This window comes from Triplophysa rosa, linkage group LG14 (assembly GCF_024868665.1).
Source record: "Triplophysa rosa linkage group LG14, Trosa_1v2, whole genome shotgun sequence".
In the NCBI taxonomy this organism is placed as follows: domain Eukaryota; kingdom Metazoa; phylum Chordata; class Actinopteri; order Cypriniformes; family Nemacheilidae; genus Triplophysa; species Triplophysa rosa.
In genome coordinates this window covers 17,530,867-17,547,583 of record NC_079903.1, presented here as the reverse complement: position 1 = coordinate 17,547,583, position 16,717 = coordinate 17,530,867, and the positions used below count along the sequence as shown (strand labels likewise).

Here is a 16,717-nt window from a genome sequence, read left to right as displayed (position 1 = left end):
ACTGAAAAAGAATCAATACTGTGCTGCCATAGTTTATAGGGCAGTAATTGCTATTCCCATAAATACTTTCATGATTCCGGGAACTGAGGTAAGCAGACACAATAAATGTAATATGACTTTTGGTCAATGCTTTGAAGCGGATTTATGTTTGAGAATAAAGGGTGATCCAATGGGCGGCATTTACATCGACTTTACATTGTTTCAAGACACTTGCAGTGTTATATCAGTTACATCCAGTGTTTGTTTTGCCTTTAACGACTCAAGGAATCATGTACCGCTCCTGGTCTCTTATCTCTTAGATCTGGAGTGAACTGACATTTGACACAACATGAAGTGGCGATGCTGCTTGTTAAAGTAAGGACTGTATTTATTTGTGGCAGGTGTTATGTTCTCTGTGTCATGATATGAATTACTATAGTCCCTAAGAAAAAATGAACGACAATTATTTAATGATCTGTTTGTTTAAATGTATCATCCTAAGAGATTGTGTACAACGATTTCCATCTGTATAGATAAAACATGTACTGAGTTCTGAAATTAGTTGCTCTAACCAATAATACTGCCCAACGTGTTACCTAAAAACGAGTGAGTTTGTGCGGCCGAACCCAAGAACCAAAGACTCTGTGATCTCGATGCTCTCCGATCGCATCAAAGGGACCAGCTGCTTCAAGAGCCATGCAACAGATGGGCTCCCTATAATCTAATGAAAAAATCAATAACATTTGTGAATCACTTCCTATATAAATACATCAATAATTAATTTTACACAAATTAAAACAGGATAATGTAGATAAGATGTGAAAGAAGATTGACACACCTTGTTATCATAGCTACTGTTGCTGTCAGCGCTGGGCGTGATGATCTCGGGCGTGGATGCACGCAGGTGACCCGCGCTCATGATGCTGGGTTTAGCAACCCCGAAACAAAGAATCAAATAGTTTCTCCAGAGAGATACATAGCTGTCCGCTGAACCAGCTGAGCTTGTCTTCTTAGCGTTTGCTGGGTTGCTAAAAGTTCAAAACATTCAAATAAACGATCTAATAAAAAATACGAAAACAAATAACAGCTATTTAATAAATGAACTAATAAACTGCATTTAGCATTGATCTAATGGGACGTTGTTCTAACGGAATACTGTTCGAACACGTTGCCCACTCCTCACCTGGGCTCCAGCAGGGGCATGAGGAGCTGCAGGCGGGTGAAAGCGTATGGCCAGGAATAACTGAGCGCTGTTGGGCAGTGTTTGGGCAGGTACTCCTGTCTCAGCAAACTGAAGAGGCACAGAGCCCAGGGTTCCTTCAGAGACTGAGCCAAGATCCACACGTGGGACGGACTGCGCACGTCATAGTGGCTGCCGACCAGAGATCCGTTCCACTCCACCAGCCACTGCAGGTCTGCCTGCTGCCCGGTGGGAAGAGATGCCTGCGGGGCAGAGGAAGAGAGGGTCACGGGGAAGGCACCACATAGGTCATATACACAAATTTACAGTAATTAAGACAGTTTTTACAAGAAATTAAACCATTTGATGTAGCTTAAGTTACTGAGATGTTTTTTTTTTGTCAGATACATGGTTTTATTCACAAACTGTGCGGAAACAACTGTACAGGAAGGCCTTATTTGTACAGGAAGTCCTTATTTAGTTTGGGCATTTATTATGCAAACTACTTTGCCAGTTAAGTGAAATATTGATATCTCAGAAATGAGATACTGTGTGCGCAATAATAAAGCTTTAAAGGGATAGTTCCTCTATAGTGGTTTTGTGTCGATACAATGGAAGTCAACGCGGGTCAATGTTATTGTCAAAATATCTTCTTCTGTGGAACTCAAATAGCTTTGGAATGAAATGAGGGTGAATAAATGATGAAAGAATATTCATTTCTGGATGAATTACACCTTAAAGCCCTCAAATGCCTAAAACAGAAGATACTTTGTAGAAATACAGAGGGTCTTCAGACATATTCCATAAGACTGAACAGAGAAGCTCTTACCGAGTCGGCCACCACCACGTGGGCAAAGCTCTCAAGCACCACTGGACTCAACTGGTCCAATACATCTATCATGGGCCTCTCATCGTCCTGTGCAATAAAGAAAACCAAGATCAAGTTCATTACGGGATAAGGCCGATATCTAAAGTCAGGCTCCAGGTGAGTCTTACCTCAGCCTGTCCAACGGTGAGGAAGATTTGGCGAACTTCTCGAAGAACAGACACGGCTAGTTTGCGTGTGGTGGCCTGGCAGGAGCACAGCATCACTATAGATAGACCCTCAACAGCATGCAGTACTGCAGAATGAGGGGTCCGGTCGGAGGGAAGCCTGGAGCCAGAGCTACTCTGTAACAGCTTTAGTGCACAAACACAGCTCAGTTAGTTAGGAGTCCCTCAGATTAGTGGGTAATCTAAATATGCCAATTAGATGATGACAGGGGAGGGGTACATGTGGCAAAAATGAGTCCTTTTCAACAATTAAAAAGAAAACAACCAATCAAAACACAAAGGGCCAGATTTACTAAACAGGGCAAAATAGCGCAAGAGCGCAATTAAAAAAAAAACGCAGATGGGAGTGAAAATTTCTGTGGGTGATTTACTTGAGTAAAAAACCACAGGCGCAATATCTCATTCCCATAATGACCAACGCAATCTACCAAGAGAGTTTACGATTTTTTGGGGCGTTAAAGGGGTCATATGGCGCGAATACATGTTTTTCTGTCTTTGGTGTGTTATAAGTTGCCTATGCATGTATTAGACACGTAAAATTGCAAATATTAAAGTGTCGGAACAAAAGATGCATCCTATCTAAAAGCGAATGCTCACCCAGACCTGCCTGAAACGCCTCGTGTAACCACACCCCCACAAATCTGCGTCAGTTCGTGGTATGATTTGACTAAAGGTCTTTGCACATACAGTCCGAAATTTTCGTATGCGTTTTTTCTAGGGCTGTCAATGTTAACGCTTTAACGCATACGATTAATTTGTTCAAATTAACGCATGAAAAATATTTAACGCAATTAACGCAGCATCCGTTTGTTTTGACATTCTTTGTCTAGCGTTACATTATGTAATCACGCTCTTATTCGTGTACAGGCTTTTAAACCACTTAAGCGCGATTTTAAACAGTTGCTTTGACGCGATCAATGAAGATAGACAGCTTCTAAACTGTGGGACGCGGCAAAACGCAACGCGAGGTCCAGTCTGGTGTAAACAGTCATGGGCTGAAGGCTGCGTCGGTGAATCTCTGTCAGACAGCGCATCCGTGTAAAGTTCTCTTTCGTGCTTGAATGGATAAAACTATACAAGATTATGTCAGAGAGCCCATTTTGTCTAGCATTTTCTTAAGCAAGACTTCAAAGTGTAAAATAAAATCTTAAATGAATGCAAAGAGTTGTGAAAATGGGAGTGCGGTGACGGTCAGATCTGCGTACTGAGACAGCTCTTAAAGGGGCCACGTTCTTAAACGTGCTGCTCTGACTCCTGTCACTAACGTTAATCAAAGAACAAAATAAAAGAAGAAATCAATGTGATTTTGTAGCTTTAATGAGAATTCTTCTGCATTTAATTTATAATTTAGCATTAAAGACTGTAAAGTGTTTGAGAACTTCCTTCAATTTCTGTATATTTCATGATGGCTCTCAATTATATTGTTGAATGGCTATAATTAATGTTAAAATAATCAATTTAATAGAGACATCAGTTACAGTACTAATATCAAAATGTTTTCTTTCATTCATAAAATGACGCTGTTAAAGAAATATGTTGTTTCTACATCAATTTGAAGATTAAATGTGAAATTATTCAAATGTAAAAGTATATTTTAAAATATTATTGTTATGTGTGATTAACCGTGATTAATCACAGAAAATGTGTGATTAATCAGATTAATTTTTTTAATCGATTGACAGCACTAGTTTTTTCATATTTGGCTTTCGTTTGTGTGGTGTCTCTGAATTGTTAAAAAAGGCCACTCAAAATGCTTGACGGATGCGAAAAACGCAGAAAATCGAACCCGGTCCGAATTTTTTATGACAGACGAAAATATCGGAGGCAGTGTGTAAATGTGATTGAAACAATGTGAGGTCGTATTTACTTTTTAACGTGCAGAAATTTCGGACGCAAATTTCGGACTCAATGTGCAATGGGCTTAAGACCACCCAAATGTATACGCAAGTAAGGTGGGCGTACCTGTCATTACAATTGCTTTGGAACCCGATATTTCAAATATGGCAAGAGGCGTTACGTTTCTGTCACACGCTTGCAGTATTCGACCAATCACTACGCACTGGTGAACTGGCCAATCATAGCACACCTCGCTTTTCAGAGTGATGAGCTTTGTAAAAAATCAGCGCGTTTCAGAGAGGCGGGACAAAGAGGAGATACAAACATGCACGGTATGTGTAAAATACAGCGTTTTTGAACCTTAAATCGTGTACACACATCACATTACATCTAAAAGAAACGATAATATTTGTTTTAGCCGTGTCATATGACCCCTTTAAATAAAGCCGCAAATACCAGTACATTGACGAGCTCAAACCTTAGTAAATCACGTTGCGTGGCTCATTTAAATACTCTCCTCCCATAAAGTTTGTGTCTGAAGAGGAAATCCTACAAATGCATATGCAATAAGGTCAGTCGCAAAAACAGTTGTGTTCGCACCTTTTCGGCTCTCATTTTTACTGCATGTCTTTAATAAATACCGACAGTAGTTTTTTTAAGCCAAAAGAGGCGTTTGCACTGCCGCAAGCTGCTAGTAAATCTGGCCCTAAGTCTTAATGACCTTAGAGCTTTAAGTTATTCTGTTTAGCAGTACTAAAATAGAAACCAAACAGACAATTGAATAGCACAGGAAATCTGAGATCAAATGTCTTGATACTGAAATCTCAGCCTTTCAATAACAGACATAGCGAAGACACTTGTGAGTTTCTCTGGGTTCTCTTTCTCAGGAGAAACATGTCAGAAAAAGCATCCTTTACTTCTCACTTTCATCTCATTGCCGTCTTGAAGAACTTTTCTCCCTGTCAGTAAAACACCCATAGCCACAGTAAAATAAGCTTTTTCTTGTCTCTCACTTCAGCGGAGCAGATCTTGGATGTGTCCAGACTCTTGCAGGTGGTAAGAAGGGCCAGTTTCCACTGGGTGAGTAACTGAAGCAGCAGTTTGAGAGAAGAGTCCAGTAGGGTTTGGTGTGTGTCCTGCACCTCTCGGAGCAGAAAACTACAGTAACCCAAGAGAACTTCTTCCCTCCAGTCTGAAAAGTCTACCAGCAGACTCTGCAAAGAATTCTGGGCTATTAGACGCAGTTCATCGTCCATATGGACGGTTAGCCTGCCAGGAAAAGACAACAGGATATATTAATAAACACGAAGGCTCAGGACATAAAATTATATTTAATGGTGAACTAGTGACTGCATGTGTGAAATCCCATAAATTGATTTTCATAAATTCATTTCAAAATCTCTCCTCAAAATATGACCAAATATATTATAGGTCTTATTAATAATCTGTAAACTTTCGAAATACTTCCATGAGAGTGCAGAGGAAGTTCAAAGAGAGAGATCAATCAAGTCTGATTAGACTAAACCTGACTCAGATTACACCAGGACATCCTATTCAAGCAGAAGGCCGGAGAGATCACGTTACTGGCGCTTTCAGGAAACCTGACCATCGGACCATTCGTTGAAGCAATTGCTTACTTCGGTACAAGCGTCCATTCACGCACCAAACGTACAGTACACACACACACTCACCGAGCTAAAAGGTCTATGAGCTCCGACTTTGACATGCCATCGGGAAGGATGCGTGGAATAGCAGCTATACATGTTCTGAGGAGGTCGATCTTAGGCTTCCTCTCGCCTCTGCCAGTATAGAGAGAGGTCATGTGAGTTCAAACAGAACTTTTAAGATATTTCAACATTTTGCTATGAACATACGCAGTATTTTAGGTCAATCGAATTGGTTCCTTCATTAAAAAAAAACATTGTTTAAAATAAGATTTGAATGTAGTACTGCTTCACAAAGCCTATTTAAAATTAATCAAATTATTAAGTCATTGACTCTTTATTGACAGGTTACATACGTGATCATATCCTCAGGTTCTTTATTCAGCATCTGTGCGTTACTCAGCATCATACAGCGGCCGACCTCCTTATCCAAATGTCTGAGGATGTTGTCCAAAGCTTTCCGCACGTGAGGATAATAGAGGGACATTCCTGAAAGAAACACAGAGATAGTGAAATACTGTAACATAAGGGCAAAATTTACAACAATCAAAGAAATTGTGTATTCACACTGTGAACATTCCATTAAATCTGAATATAAGAATGTTGGTTTTAAACTATAAAACTATAGACTCAAACCTATTTTTGTGCTTTTTTTTGCTTCGAAGGTGTACCTGTGACATTTCTTGACAATAAATGCCACTTAATTGCCATAATACCACGAAGGCATTTCATATATAAAAATATATTTTTTAAAGTTTTTAACTATAGTCTTTATAGTTTCTGGGGGGAAAGTAAAAGTACACTTTCCGTCCCGCAGGAGAACATACAGCATAAACTCACCTATGACTTTTGCCTCCTCCTCAGTAAGAGGCTTGTTTAAGTACGTCTTTTTAATACGGAGTGTGTTCCCAGAAGGCAACGTGGCTCCCGTGTTGGGCATAGGTGGCTCGCCGTCCTTTTGTTGCAGCTTATCTGCAATAACCAGGAATGCTCGGAGACCTATATTCATTCTCTACATAAGACATCCAACAAACCAATGAGTGTCAATCTTAACACCGAGATACTGCAACTAAATCCAATATGACTCTTTACCTCTGGATTAAGACTAAAGGCTTTTGCAGGTTTCCCAACACACAATAGATCAAAAATGACTTCTTTCATTGCAAAGTCAAGTCTTTCCTGTATGAAAAAAAATGGGGAAATAAGACTAGAGTTAGGGACTTTGCAGTACAATATGTAAATGTTTTAACATTAACATGCTGAAAACGTGCAGTGTTGCAAAATACAGTAGAATTTAGCAGCAACAGCATATTTATTTTGGTAACATCGCCAAATTCTTCTGTAGTTTTCACAACAAACATGAGTTAAGTCCAATGGCTAAAAAACAGATGAACACTTATTTGTTGTTTGTCAATTTATTTCAAACATACCTGTGCAATAAACTGAATAATCTTAACAAATATATTAAGAGGCATGTCTTTAGGAACCACACTGCGAGATCCTCTGGGGAACAGAGTCGTTACGATGGTGTGGAGCCGTCTGTAGGGGCGAGAACGTTGTGTTAACCAAAAACAAGTTAAGAATCAATGACAGACACACAGGTTGCACAAAAAGAAGGACAAAGCATACTAACACAGATAAGGTGGTAAAATTAGCATTCCATTACAGTGACAGATCTGAACTTGCCCTATTTGTGAAATGATCTCTATTTAAAGAAACGTTTATTATAATAGATGTTGGCTGATATAAGACTTGACCTCTTTGGGTTTACTGGTGCCTGGTGGATGTTGATATACCAACAACTTGCATGGGTTTGGTATGTGGTTTGAAATCCAAGATTTCTGATATTTTATGTTTTTTTTATGACCTGCTACAATGCAATACAGCTGACTGACCCAACAGTTTCCCTGCTTAATTGGAGCATTTTTTATCGGTGTGGCTCCAGAACTCACCTCTCCCTTCTCATTTCTTAGATATTTAATATCATAACATACTCCCCTTTGATAGATTACACACTGTTCCTTGTTGGTGTACAAAAACAGTTCAGAAGTTCAGAAAAGCACAATTCAATATTAGCCTACTCTTTACCAAGTTTAAAGGGGTCATTTTACGCGGCTAAAACGAATATTATTGTTTGCTTTAGATGTAATACAATGTGTATACACAATTTAAGGTTAAAAAACGCGGTATTTTCCACATACTGTGCATGTTTCTATCTCCTCTTAGCCCCGCCTCTCTGAAACGCGAGGATATTTTACAAAGCTCATCGCTCGGAAAAGCAAGGTGTGCTATGATTGGCCAGTTCACTACTGCGCAGTGATTGGTGGAATACTGCAAATGTGTGACGGAAATGTAACACCTCTTACGGAACACACAGCGTCTCCACGACATGGCTGCTCCGGCGGCGGTACAATGAGATTTACAAGACCGCCCACATTACTTGCGTGTAGATTTGGGCGGTTTTAGTCAAATCACTCCACGAGCTGACGTCAAGTTGTGGGGGTGTGGTTACACGAGGCGTTTCAGGCAGGTCTGGGTGAGCATTCGCTTCTAGATAAAATACATCTTTTGTTCCGACACTTACATTTTTGCAATTTAACGTGTCTAATACATGCATGGGCAACTTATAACACACCAAAGACAAAGAAAAACACACACTTCCGGCGAATGACTCCTTTAAGGTTCTTCATTTTGTCATATACTATACATGTTACATGTGATGCAGGACAGTGAAATTTTTTTGTATATATAGTATCTGTATTGTGCAAAGCATGCCCATTTTCTGTTTGCACAAAATAGTCTGATGACCTGCTACACCCTTAAAAATGAAGGTGCTTCAAAATGTCTAAATTGTCTAAATGGTTCCATAAAGAACCTCTAACATCTGAAGAACTTTTCTGTTTCACTAAAGGATCTTTGAGGCGAAAAAAGGTTCTTCAGATTAGTAAAAAGTAAGAAAGAGATGGTTCTCTAAACTATGGCATCGCTGTGAAGAACCCTTTAATAAGCACCTTTATTTTTAAGAGTGTAGATCTGTATTGTCCAATCGGATGAGTGGAGAGGCGGGGCTTCCCTTGTCGCAATGCTCGGAACGCCTGAAGACGTGGAGGAGAAACTTGTTGTGGCTGTTTCGGGTTACCTAGCAACATACAAAAAAACGCTGCGCGCTGCTCTTTTCAAAGAGTCACCAAAAGAGCAGCGCGGCACGCCTCGCGTTTTCGAACATGAAAAGCGCGTTCTGTGTGATTGTACCCTAAAAGTGCTAATATTATACAGTACTAAAAAACAAGCCAAAAATAAAATGCACAAAAAGTACGTCATAAAATTGCTAATATTAAACTAAAATTAGCAGAAAAACTGACAAAATATTTAAATAAAAGCTAATTCAAAATATTAACAAAAGTACAATAAAACAAACATATAACTGTGGTTGATGAGTAGATGTGCTGTTTATTGTTTTAAATGTTTACAGCTGCATAATGTAAATTGTTTAATATGCTATTCTTTAAGCATACTGTAGTCTGCAGTATTTTGAGTTTTGAGTGTATTCCCATTACACACAGTATTGCAGTAATCCTGATCAATCAATTGTGAATTATCTACACAAGTCAACAGCTCACTGTTCAGTTCTGGCTCTAAAACGCAAACATGGGTGTGTACAGTGTATGGCACTGAATGCCAAGCCTTCGATTCCCAGCGGACCATCTCGATTTACCCACCACCCCTGACCACCAACCTCCCTTTTAGTTTCTACTTCCTCCACCCATTTCTGGTCAAAACCAGAAGACTTCAACCCCTTCGCCTTGGGCACGACAGCTGCAATGCACAAATTGTTTACTCGGCTCCCCGTTACCGCGTAGAAAAACGGAGGGGTGTGGTCATACCCCGATTCACTGGAGTGATGACCCAAGGAGGGGCAGACGTCTGTTTTTGTTTGTTTTATAGCGTCCCTTAATCCACCAAGAAAGCTGGCATTCATAAAACTGGATTACGTAAAAGTAGTTCACCCCTCCCAGTTAGTGCTGGACTAAATCTGGTGGCTGTTTTTTAACCACGATGGGTTTTGTCTTTTGGACTATCGGTGGTTGCTTTAAACTCGACAACGACACGACAAAGTAGGGATGTGCTTACCCCAGGGTCGCTGTGTTGCTTTCACATTTGATGCGGATCATGTAGACCCACAGGAGTCGATAGAGGGACTCTAGTGCTACCCGTGCCATTTTGGGGTCCTTGCTCTGCAATGAGAAAGCACAGTAGGAATAAAAAATACTTTCATCTCAGTATTCCGTCTGGTTAATAAAAAAATAATTCAATTAAGATTCTAGTATATGTACTGTACCTTTAAATTGGAGAGGCAGTTGTTAAGAAAGAAATGCCATCTGTTGAGGTAAAACTGCTTCTGACTCACACACAGCAAACATGTCACCAGTGGGTAAAGAGCCTGAAGACCAGAAACAGGGTGATTACGTTTAAACTGTTTGTCCACAAATATTGAGACACTGTTTCTCATGAGAACAAGACTGACCAGAGAATGTTTCTTTCTTGTTGACAGTTCAAAGGTGGTCTCATACAAGCTCTCCACAAAGTTCCTCAGACATGGAACGTTCACCTCGTTTTTGACAGCCTACCGTTGAAGTACACAGAATGGACAAGACAATCAGAAAGGGAAAATATGCCAGGAATGCATTCCTTTCATGTGAAGTGTGTAACATGCAAAATGCATTCGGTTGATAACAAACAAGTTCCAAACAAGTATTACTGTGAAATGAAAAAATTCTCTAACCGCTGCAACAGGAACAAGAATTTCCACAAAGAGACCAGCCAAAGCGTGTTTGATGTCTTTGTCCTTCACATCCAGAAAAAACTGTGCACACTCCTGACAGAAAAGAGCATTGTAGAACAGACTTGGCGTTTACAAACAAACTACTCTAGATCCTAATGTAAGACGCTGTAATCCTATCTGAAGGAGTCTCTAAATTGAGTATAAAGGAATACCTGCATGAACTGAAAGGAGGCTTCAAACTCCTCGACAGGATACATCTTGACTCTGAAGAACTTCACACCCATGATGAGGCTGATGGTGCTCTGGACCACATACGGGCTCTGTTCTTTATTACGCAGCTCTTTTAGCTCACTCGTGAACCTCTTTTTTACTGCAGAAAATCTACAACAACAAAACATGACTAACACCGTGTCTACACCGGACGCGACCGGCGCAACGCGACTTTAAAATATACAATTTTGTCCACACTGGATGCGGCGTGGCGCGACAAACCCATTAAGAACAAGCAGGTTGTCATGTCGCATCACGCTTGTCGCGTCCGGTGTAGACACGGTGTATGACACGCATTGCCTTTTGTAAAGTAAACATTTATGACTTTTCCAGCAAATTACAACAGTGAGATGGAAAGGTATGGCAAAGGTGGATTTTAATGTGTACACAAGTACCAATCTTAGGAATTTGAATTAAACAATTACACTTGTCTCATAAACAATGTCTCACACGACCCATGAATGTAGTTGTGCTGGCTTGCACCATTAACTAAAACGAAAACTATTAAAACATTTCTTTAAGTTGAAATCTAATAAAATCTAGGCATAAATATTACTTGAATACATATACTAAATGAAAACTATAAATGTTGCCTTAGCACTAAAATGAAATAAGTTAAAGTTGAGGCACTAAAATGATTAACTAGTAGAATTTTTGTTTAACTGAATTTTGTTTTTTAAATATCAATATTAAAAATAAATAACAAATTAAGTTAACAAAAGCACATAACAAAACTCCCATAAACTAAACTAAAAATAACATGAAAAAATATAAAAATGAAGTCTCATTCAAAATGTCAAAAATAATGGCTTGCATGTACAGTGTATAAATAATTTCTATGATTTCTCTATGGCTTTTTAAGATTCTTTTAACTTTAATGATTTTACAAAGCCTGAAAAAAATATTTCTGTACATTTTAAGTAATAGAACCTGGTTCCCTAAAAGTTCCAGCCAGGTCTAAACTATTGCCTGCTTAAAAATCACAACAGGACTAAAGTGTAGTAAGAATCATATTTATCAAAAAGTGAAATTATAATGTAAATAATCGTTATGTATTCAAGTGTCTTTATTAATACACTTCATGTTCTTATCTTGATAAAAGTTTTACAGTTTACATACATGGGTATGTGTCAGTTTAGAAAGATGGGATGATAGAGATAGATAGAGGAATGATGATTATGTATTTGCTTTCCTGTGGCTCAGTGGTTAGAGCATGGCGCTAGCAACGCCAAGGTCATGGGATCGACCCCAGGGGATTGCACATAGTCAGAAACAAATGTATAGTACAATGCAATGTAAGTCGCTTTGGATAAAATTGTCTGCCAAATATGTACATGTAAATGTATGGAGGATGTTAAGCATCCAGACCACGTATGGATGTGCTGCTCAAGATCTGGAAGCTCAAATAAATAAAAGATAATTTCCAGTCTTGGCTTAGCAAAGTGGGGAAGAACAAGCAACTACCTGACATGCTAATGTTTTAGACCTTGCTGAAGGTCTGCAGTGATGATGAAGAAATAATCTTCTCCATTGATAAATGACAATAGTTGTCGTACTGATAGCCACTTACTTTGCTTGTGCTAATATTCCAATTACTTCAGCATAGAGATCAGCTACAATGTGCATGTTGGCAGTGTTGGGACCGTGGTACCTGCGCATAATGAAAACAAAGAGAAACGTCCATATGTGTACACATGTATGCATTAATAAGTTCGAACAAAATGTAGAAGGAAAAAAGCCTCTTACCCCTCTTTGTATTTAAAGTGCTTAAAAGCCAAATGTATCACTTCATGGACCAAACCATCCATAACTGGGTGCAGGGGCATCTGATCAAGAAACACAAAAATGAGCACTACTATATTTCACAGCTACTCCTGTTGAGATAACATATTGATACAGCTACATATAGTATTATTATCTGCCAGGCAAATTTACACATTGATATGTTTTAGTTTTTTACATGCATTATATATAGAAGATGTACAGTACAGTTCAATTTGAGTAGACCATAATGTGATGTTTACTGTATATTTAAATATGGTGGTCATTCAATCTTGAATATCTAGTTACGTTTTAACTTTGAGATGGTTAGACTTGCACATGCATTGGTTTGTTAGTGTGATGTTACCTGTTTAAGAACCTCTATGAGGACAAGAGAGAAGAGGAAATCTATGGCTAGGTCTCTCCTCTCCAGCAGATAATCTTTCTGTTGCTCATCACTGTGTGAGAGAGAGAAAGAGAGAATGTAAACAGACTAAATGATCTATTCTCATATTCTATTTTGCACCGTAACTTATGTCTTATGGATAACTTAACACCGAATTGGTCCAAGTAATGACATGATATTGCTTTCTCATAAAGAAAAACTTTGATTATATTAATTGAAGACCTCTGACTGTGAATTTAGCCTTTGGCCTTATCTGCTAATACTTACCAAGACCGAAATGAAAAGCAAATCCACAAAACTTCATTACCTGCAGTGATTGCATACGCAACCCGTTCACATCGATTTGCGTATAAATAACACGCTGTTACATTATCGTGAAATACGTACGCCAAAGTTCGATTTTGCGTGCATAAATACGCCAATGTTTGCATGCACCTCGCTGGAGAGCAGCCATTTTGAAACGTACATGAAGAGGAAACACTGAAATAATTAAAATAATACTGTTAGGTTTAGGGTTTGGGTTAGGGTAGAGGTTATAATATGCACGCACGCTAACATTAGGTTTAGGGTTTGAGTTAGGGGACAGGTTAATAAGACAAATTGCCAGTTAATATGCACGCGCGCTAAATTGGCGTATCATATGCACGCAAAAATAGCCGTATTTATGCACGCAAAATCGAACTTTGGCGTACGTATTTCACGATAATGCAACGCGCGTGTTATTTATACGCAATTCATGAGAATGCCCTGGCGTACTATACAGGAATAATGTATTAAACGACAGTCAAACCTAAATGATCAGAAAATGGTGGACTCACACTTTGGACTTTGTATTGGAACGCGGTCTGTACTCATTGGATTCATCTTCAACACCATTTTGTCTTTTGTACCAGTCAAATAAGGTGCGTAAGATAGATGGAAGGCAATACTCGGCCAGAGAACTCATGGTGCTGATTAACTGAAAGAAATCAAATGTATTAATCTCTGTGAAAATATATCCATTGCATAGTGTGTACTGTGTGTTCTGTAAAGATAAAATAAGGCAGTTTTGAGGTGATTGATGGAGAAACTTTCAATTAAATGTGCTATATTAATAGAATTGCTTAACATAAACTGACACTTAAGATTTTTCAAAATACCTTCATTTTGTGCAAAGAAAGTTTTGGGTACAGATTTGGGAAAACAATAGATTCATTAAATAATGACTATTCCTGTAATCCAACCTGAGTAAATTAAGTGCAGAAGTATTCTTAAATGAAATATGTGTGAGTGTGTATAACGTATATCCTCCTAATTTCCAGGAGGCAGTGAAAGCAACCAGGACGGGAGGGAGTTTGGGTAATGAGCGCAGGAAGGAAGGGCGGCCCCTGGTGAGGACTCGGCACACAGGAAAGGGAGGGGGAAGAGGCGGCGTTCAGGAGCCGAGGGGTGAACACAGCAAGCCCTTCATTCCCTAAAGAACCCTGGGAGAAGAATCCTCTCTCAGTGAGGCTGCTGAAAGCCCAGAGGATCATGGGTACAAACACAGCCCTGTGAGAGCTGAATGAGCCTGCTATTCACCTGCCTCCAACACACACAAACACACGCATACACGCAAACATGAAGAAAGACAAACTTACAGACTCAAGGCAAGGAACACACACTCCACCCAAGCGAGTAATAAAAAGGACCTTTCATTTGGTGTTTGCAATGCATTTAGTCCGTGTTGAAATGGTTCTGTTTGTATTTGAGAACACCACAGGCAGTCGATCTAATATCAGTATTAGCATTTGCAATTGACTATTTATTTAACAAAATATGCCAAGGAACTTGAAAATAATTGTTTTGAGTGTATAAAATACATGAAATATACACATACACAAAATATGCATGTATATAATCAATGTATTAGAAATTAAAAGCATCTTACAAAAACATCTGAAGTCCTTATGTAACACAAAGTCTCCACTGTGGATGTCAGATATGTAAAGCTCTCTTATCGAATTTATCAGACATAAAAATGGCTGCGTTCACTCATGCCAAAAACCACATCAAGCTTTTACGGCGTTCACTTTCGATGCTTAAAAGGCCAGACAGATCTATGAATCTACTTTAATAATTCAAAAAGTCAGATTAATTTTTGGCACGGCAGGGCTCCCTCCCGTCTTTTCGCTTGGACATCTGTCCACAGACTGGACTTCAGCATGTGTCTCTGTAATGTGTGTGTGTGTGTGTGTGTGTGTGTGTGTGTGTGTGTGTGTGTGTGTGTGTGTGTGCGAAGCAAATGGCACTTACTTGGTCAAACTGTGGATCTTCACTCCTCTGGAGAGATTTTATAAGTGTTTTTTCCTGTAAAAGCAACAGGAATATTTATTGTATATGAATTGTATTAAATTAAATTAAACCTGAGTCTTTGCAGAGGTCTACCAGAAGTTAAGTTTGAGCCACATAACGTTTGTTTATGTTGTTGCTGCTGAAACCGTCTATAGCAAGGTTAAATAAACCTGAATTTAAACATTTCCCAAAATCATGTGTGTTTGGTTGCATACGTACTTCACATGACAATTAAATTTCCAGTGGTTTCCAAAACACCAACTTTTCCGACAGAACTGAAAACTATTTCAGCTATGCAAACTGCATTAATGTTTTGCCACATGGTAACAGACAAAAGAGCCATCCTGGTCACAGTATTTTAACATCTCAAGTCCAAGAACAAACAGTCTGTCTTCTCTGACTTTGGCCGAAGGGTTAAAGGGCTTTCAGACACTACTGGGCTTGTCAAATATAATACTTTCAGACCATGTTAAATGAAGTTTGAGTTCATTCACCCAACTGAAGCCCCCTCTTTCTGTCTTAGGTTATTAAATATTTCAGATGCCGGAGTCATTTAAGGAGAAACAGATGAGAGGTCGGGCCAGAACAGTGCCATATATCTTGTGAATCTTGTAAGATAGAGGTTTTTATTAAAGATTAATGCAGCCAACACGCCCTTATGCTCTTATAAAACCATTTTGCCACTTATGAAATAAAGTATACTTGCATGTACTGTATATACATTTTTTTTTAATTAAATTAAATAGTTCATGACTACTAGGTTTGTTCAACACATCTTAGGCTGATCTCTAAAGAAACACTTGTGTCACAAAAGGCACATCATATCCTAAACAAAACATTCTACTCCTACTGAAATACAGCTCCATTTTCAAACACCACCCAAAGTCTCGACACTAAAAAAACACAGTATTTCAAACAACAAACAACTGTGAGAAAGTCCTGGTAACTTGATCTTAGTTTTTCTTGGCATAAGTTAGACAAAAGATGAGTTCATCATCCCATTGGTGGAATTTTGGGAGTCCCTGTCCTTAGACAGATACTGTCTTTGTGGTTAACTTTCCACTGCCTAGTGGGCACGAAACTCGCTGTTAATACACATGCAAGTCAATTTATATGGCAAATACTAAGGCCTGAGATGTTTCCACACAAACCGTTTTTGACAAGGAAAGAGCTATGGCAGTCAACTGCACTTGAAATCTGAGGAGAAGGCAAGCATTGCATACCAACATCCAGTGTTTCCCATTCATTAATTAGACTATGGGGGCCCGCCATAGTCTAATTTGTGCCGCCATAGTTTCAAAACGAACCCCCCCAAAAATTTGAGGCTACTTCTCATAACAACATATCATTGTGTTGTCTGTTTGCCATATTGATTTATTCGTCACGGCCACACTATCTAACACTGACCACCATGAATAGATTTTTCATGATTCCTATTTACATTTTTATTTTACTATTTAAAACAGCTTAAT

The 16,717-nt window shown here is 38.9% G+C and overlaps 1 protein-coding gene across 8 annotated transcripts in view; it reads right to left on the bottom strand.

Moving 5' to 3' along the window:
* Window positions 1-16,717, bottom strand: part of frya (furry homolog a (Drosophila)) — a 64,441-nt gene that overhangs the window by 28,958 nt on the left and 18,766 nt on the right. For all 8 annotated transcript variants that reach the window (XR_008964287.1, XM_057350815.1, XM_057350809.1 and 5 more), the window contains exons 3-23: window positions 15,207-15,260; window positions 13,751-13,890; window positions 12,894-12,984; window positions 12,512-12,591; window positions 12,336-12,416; window positions 10,708-10,876; window positions 10,496-10,588; window positions 10,238-10,336; window positions 10,052-10,153; window positions 9,844-9,947; window positions 7,143-7,251; window positions 6,805-6,891; window positions 6,553-6,724; window positions 6,069-6,201; window positions 5,740-5,847; window positions 5,062-5,317; window positions 2,156-2,338; window positions 1,989-2,075; window positions 1,163-1,422; window positions 818-1,007; window positions 576-700 (exon numbers count right to left, since the gene is read on the bottom strand). Coding sequence is in view for 7 of the 8 variants with exons in the window: in XM_057350815.1 (XP_057206798.1) it covers window positions 576-700; window positions 818-1,007; window positions 1,163-1,422; window positions 1,989-2,075; window positions 2,156-2,338; window positions 5,062-5,317; window positions 5,740-5,847; window positions 6,069-6,201; window positions 6,553-6,724; window positions 6,805-6,891; window positions 7,143-7,251; window positions 9,844-9,947; window positions 10,052-10,153; window positions 10,238-10,336; window positions 10,496-10,588; window positions 10,708-10,876; window positions 12,336-12,416; window positions 12,512-12,591; window positions 12,894-12,984; window positions 13,751-13,890; window positions 15,207-15,260 (2,723 nt within the window). In the remaining variant the exon portion in view is untranslated. The remainder of the gene's footprint in view (window positions 1-575; window positions 701-817; window positions 1,008-1,162; window positions 1,423-1,988; window positions 2,076-2,155; window positions 2,339-5,061; window positions 5,318-5,739; window positions 5,848-6,068; window positions 6,202-6,552; window positions 6,725-6,804; window positions 6,892-7,142; window positions 7,252-9,843; window positions 9,948-10,051; window positions 10,154-10,237; window positions 10,337-10,495; window positions 10,589-10,707; window positions 10,877-12,335; window positions 12,417-12,511; window positions 12,592-12,893; window positions 12,985-13,750; window positions 13,891-15,206; window positions 15,261-16,717) is intronic.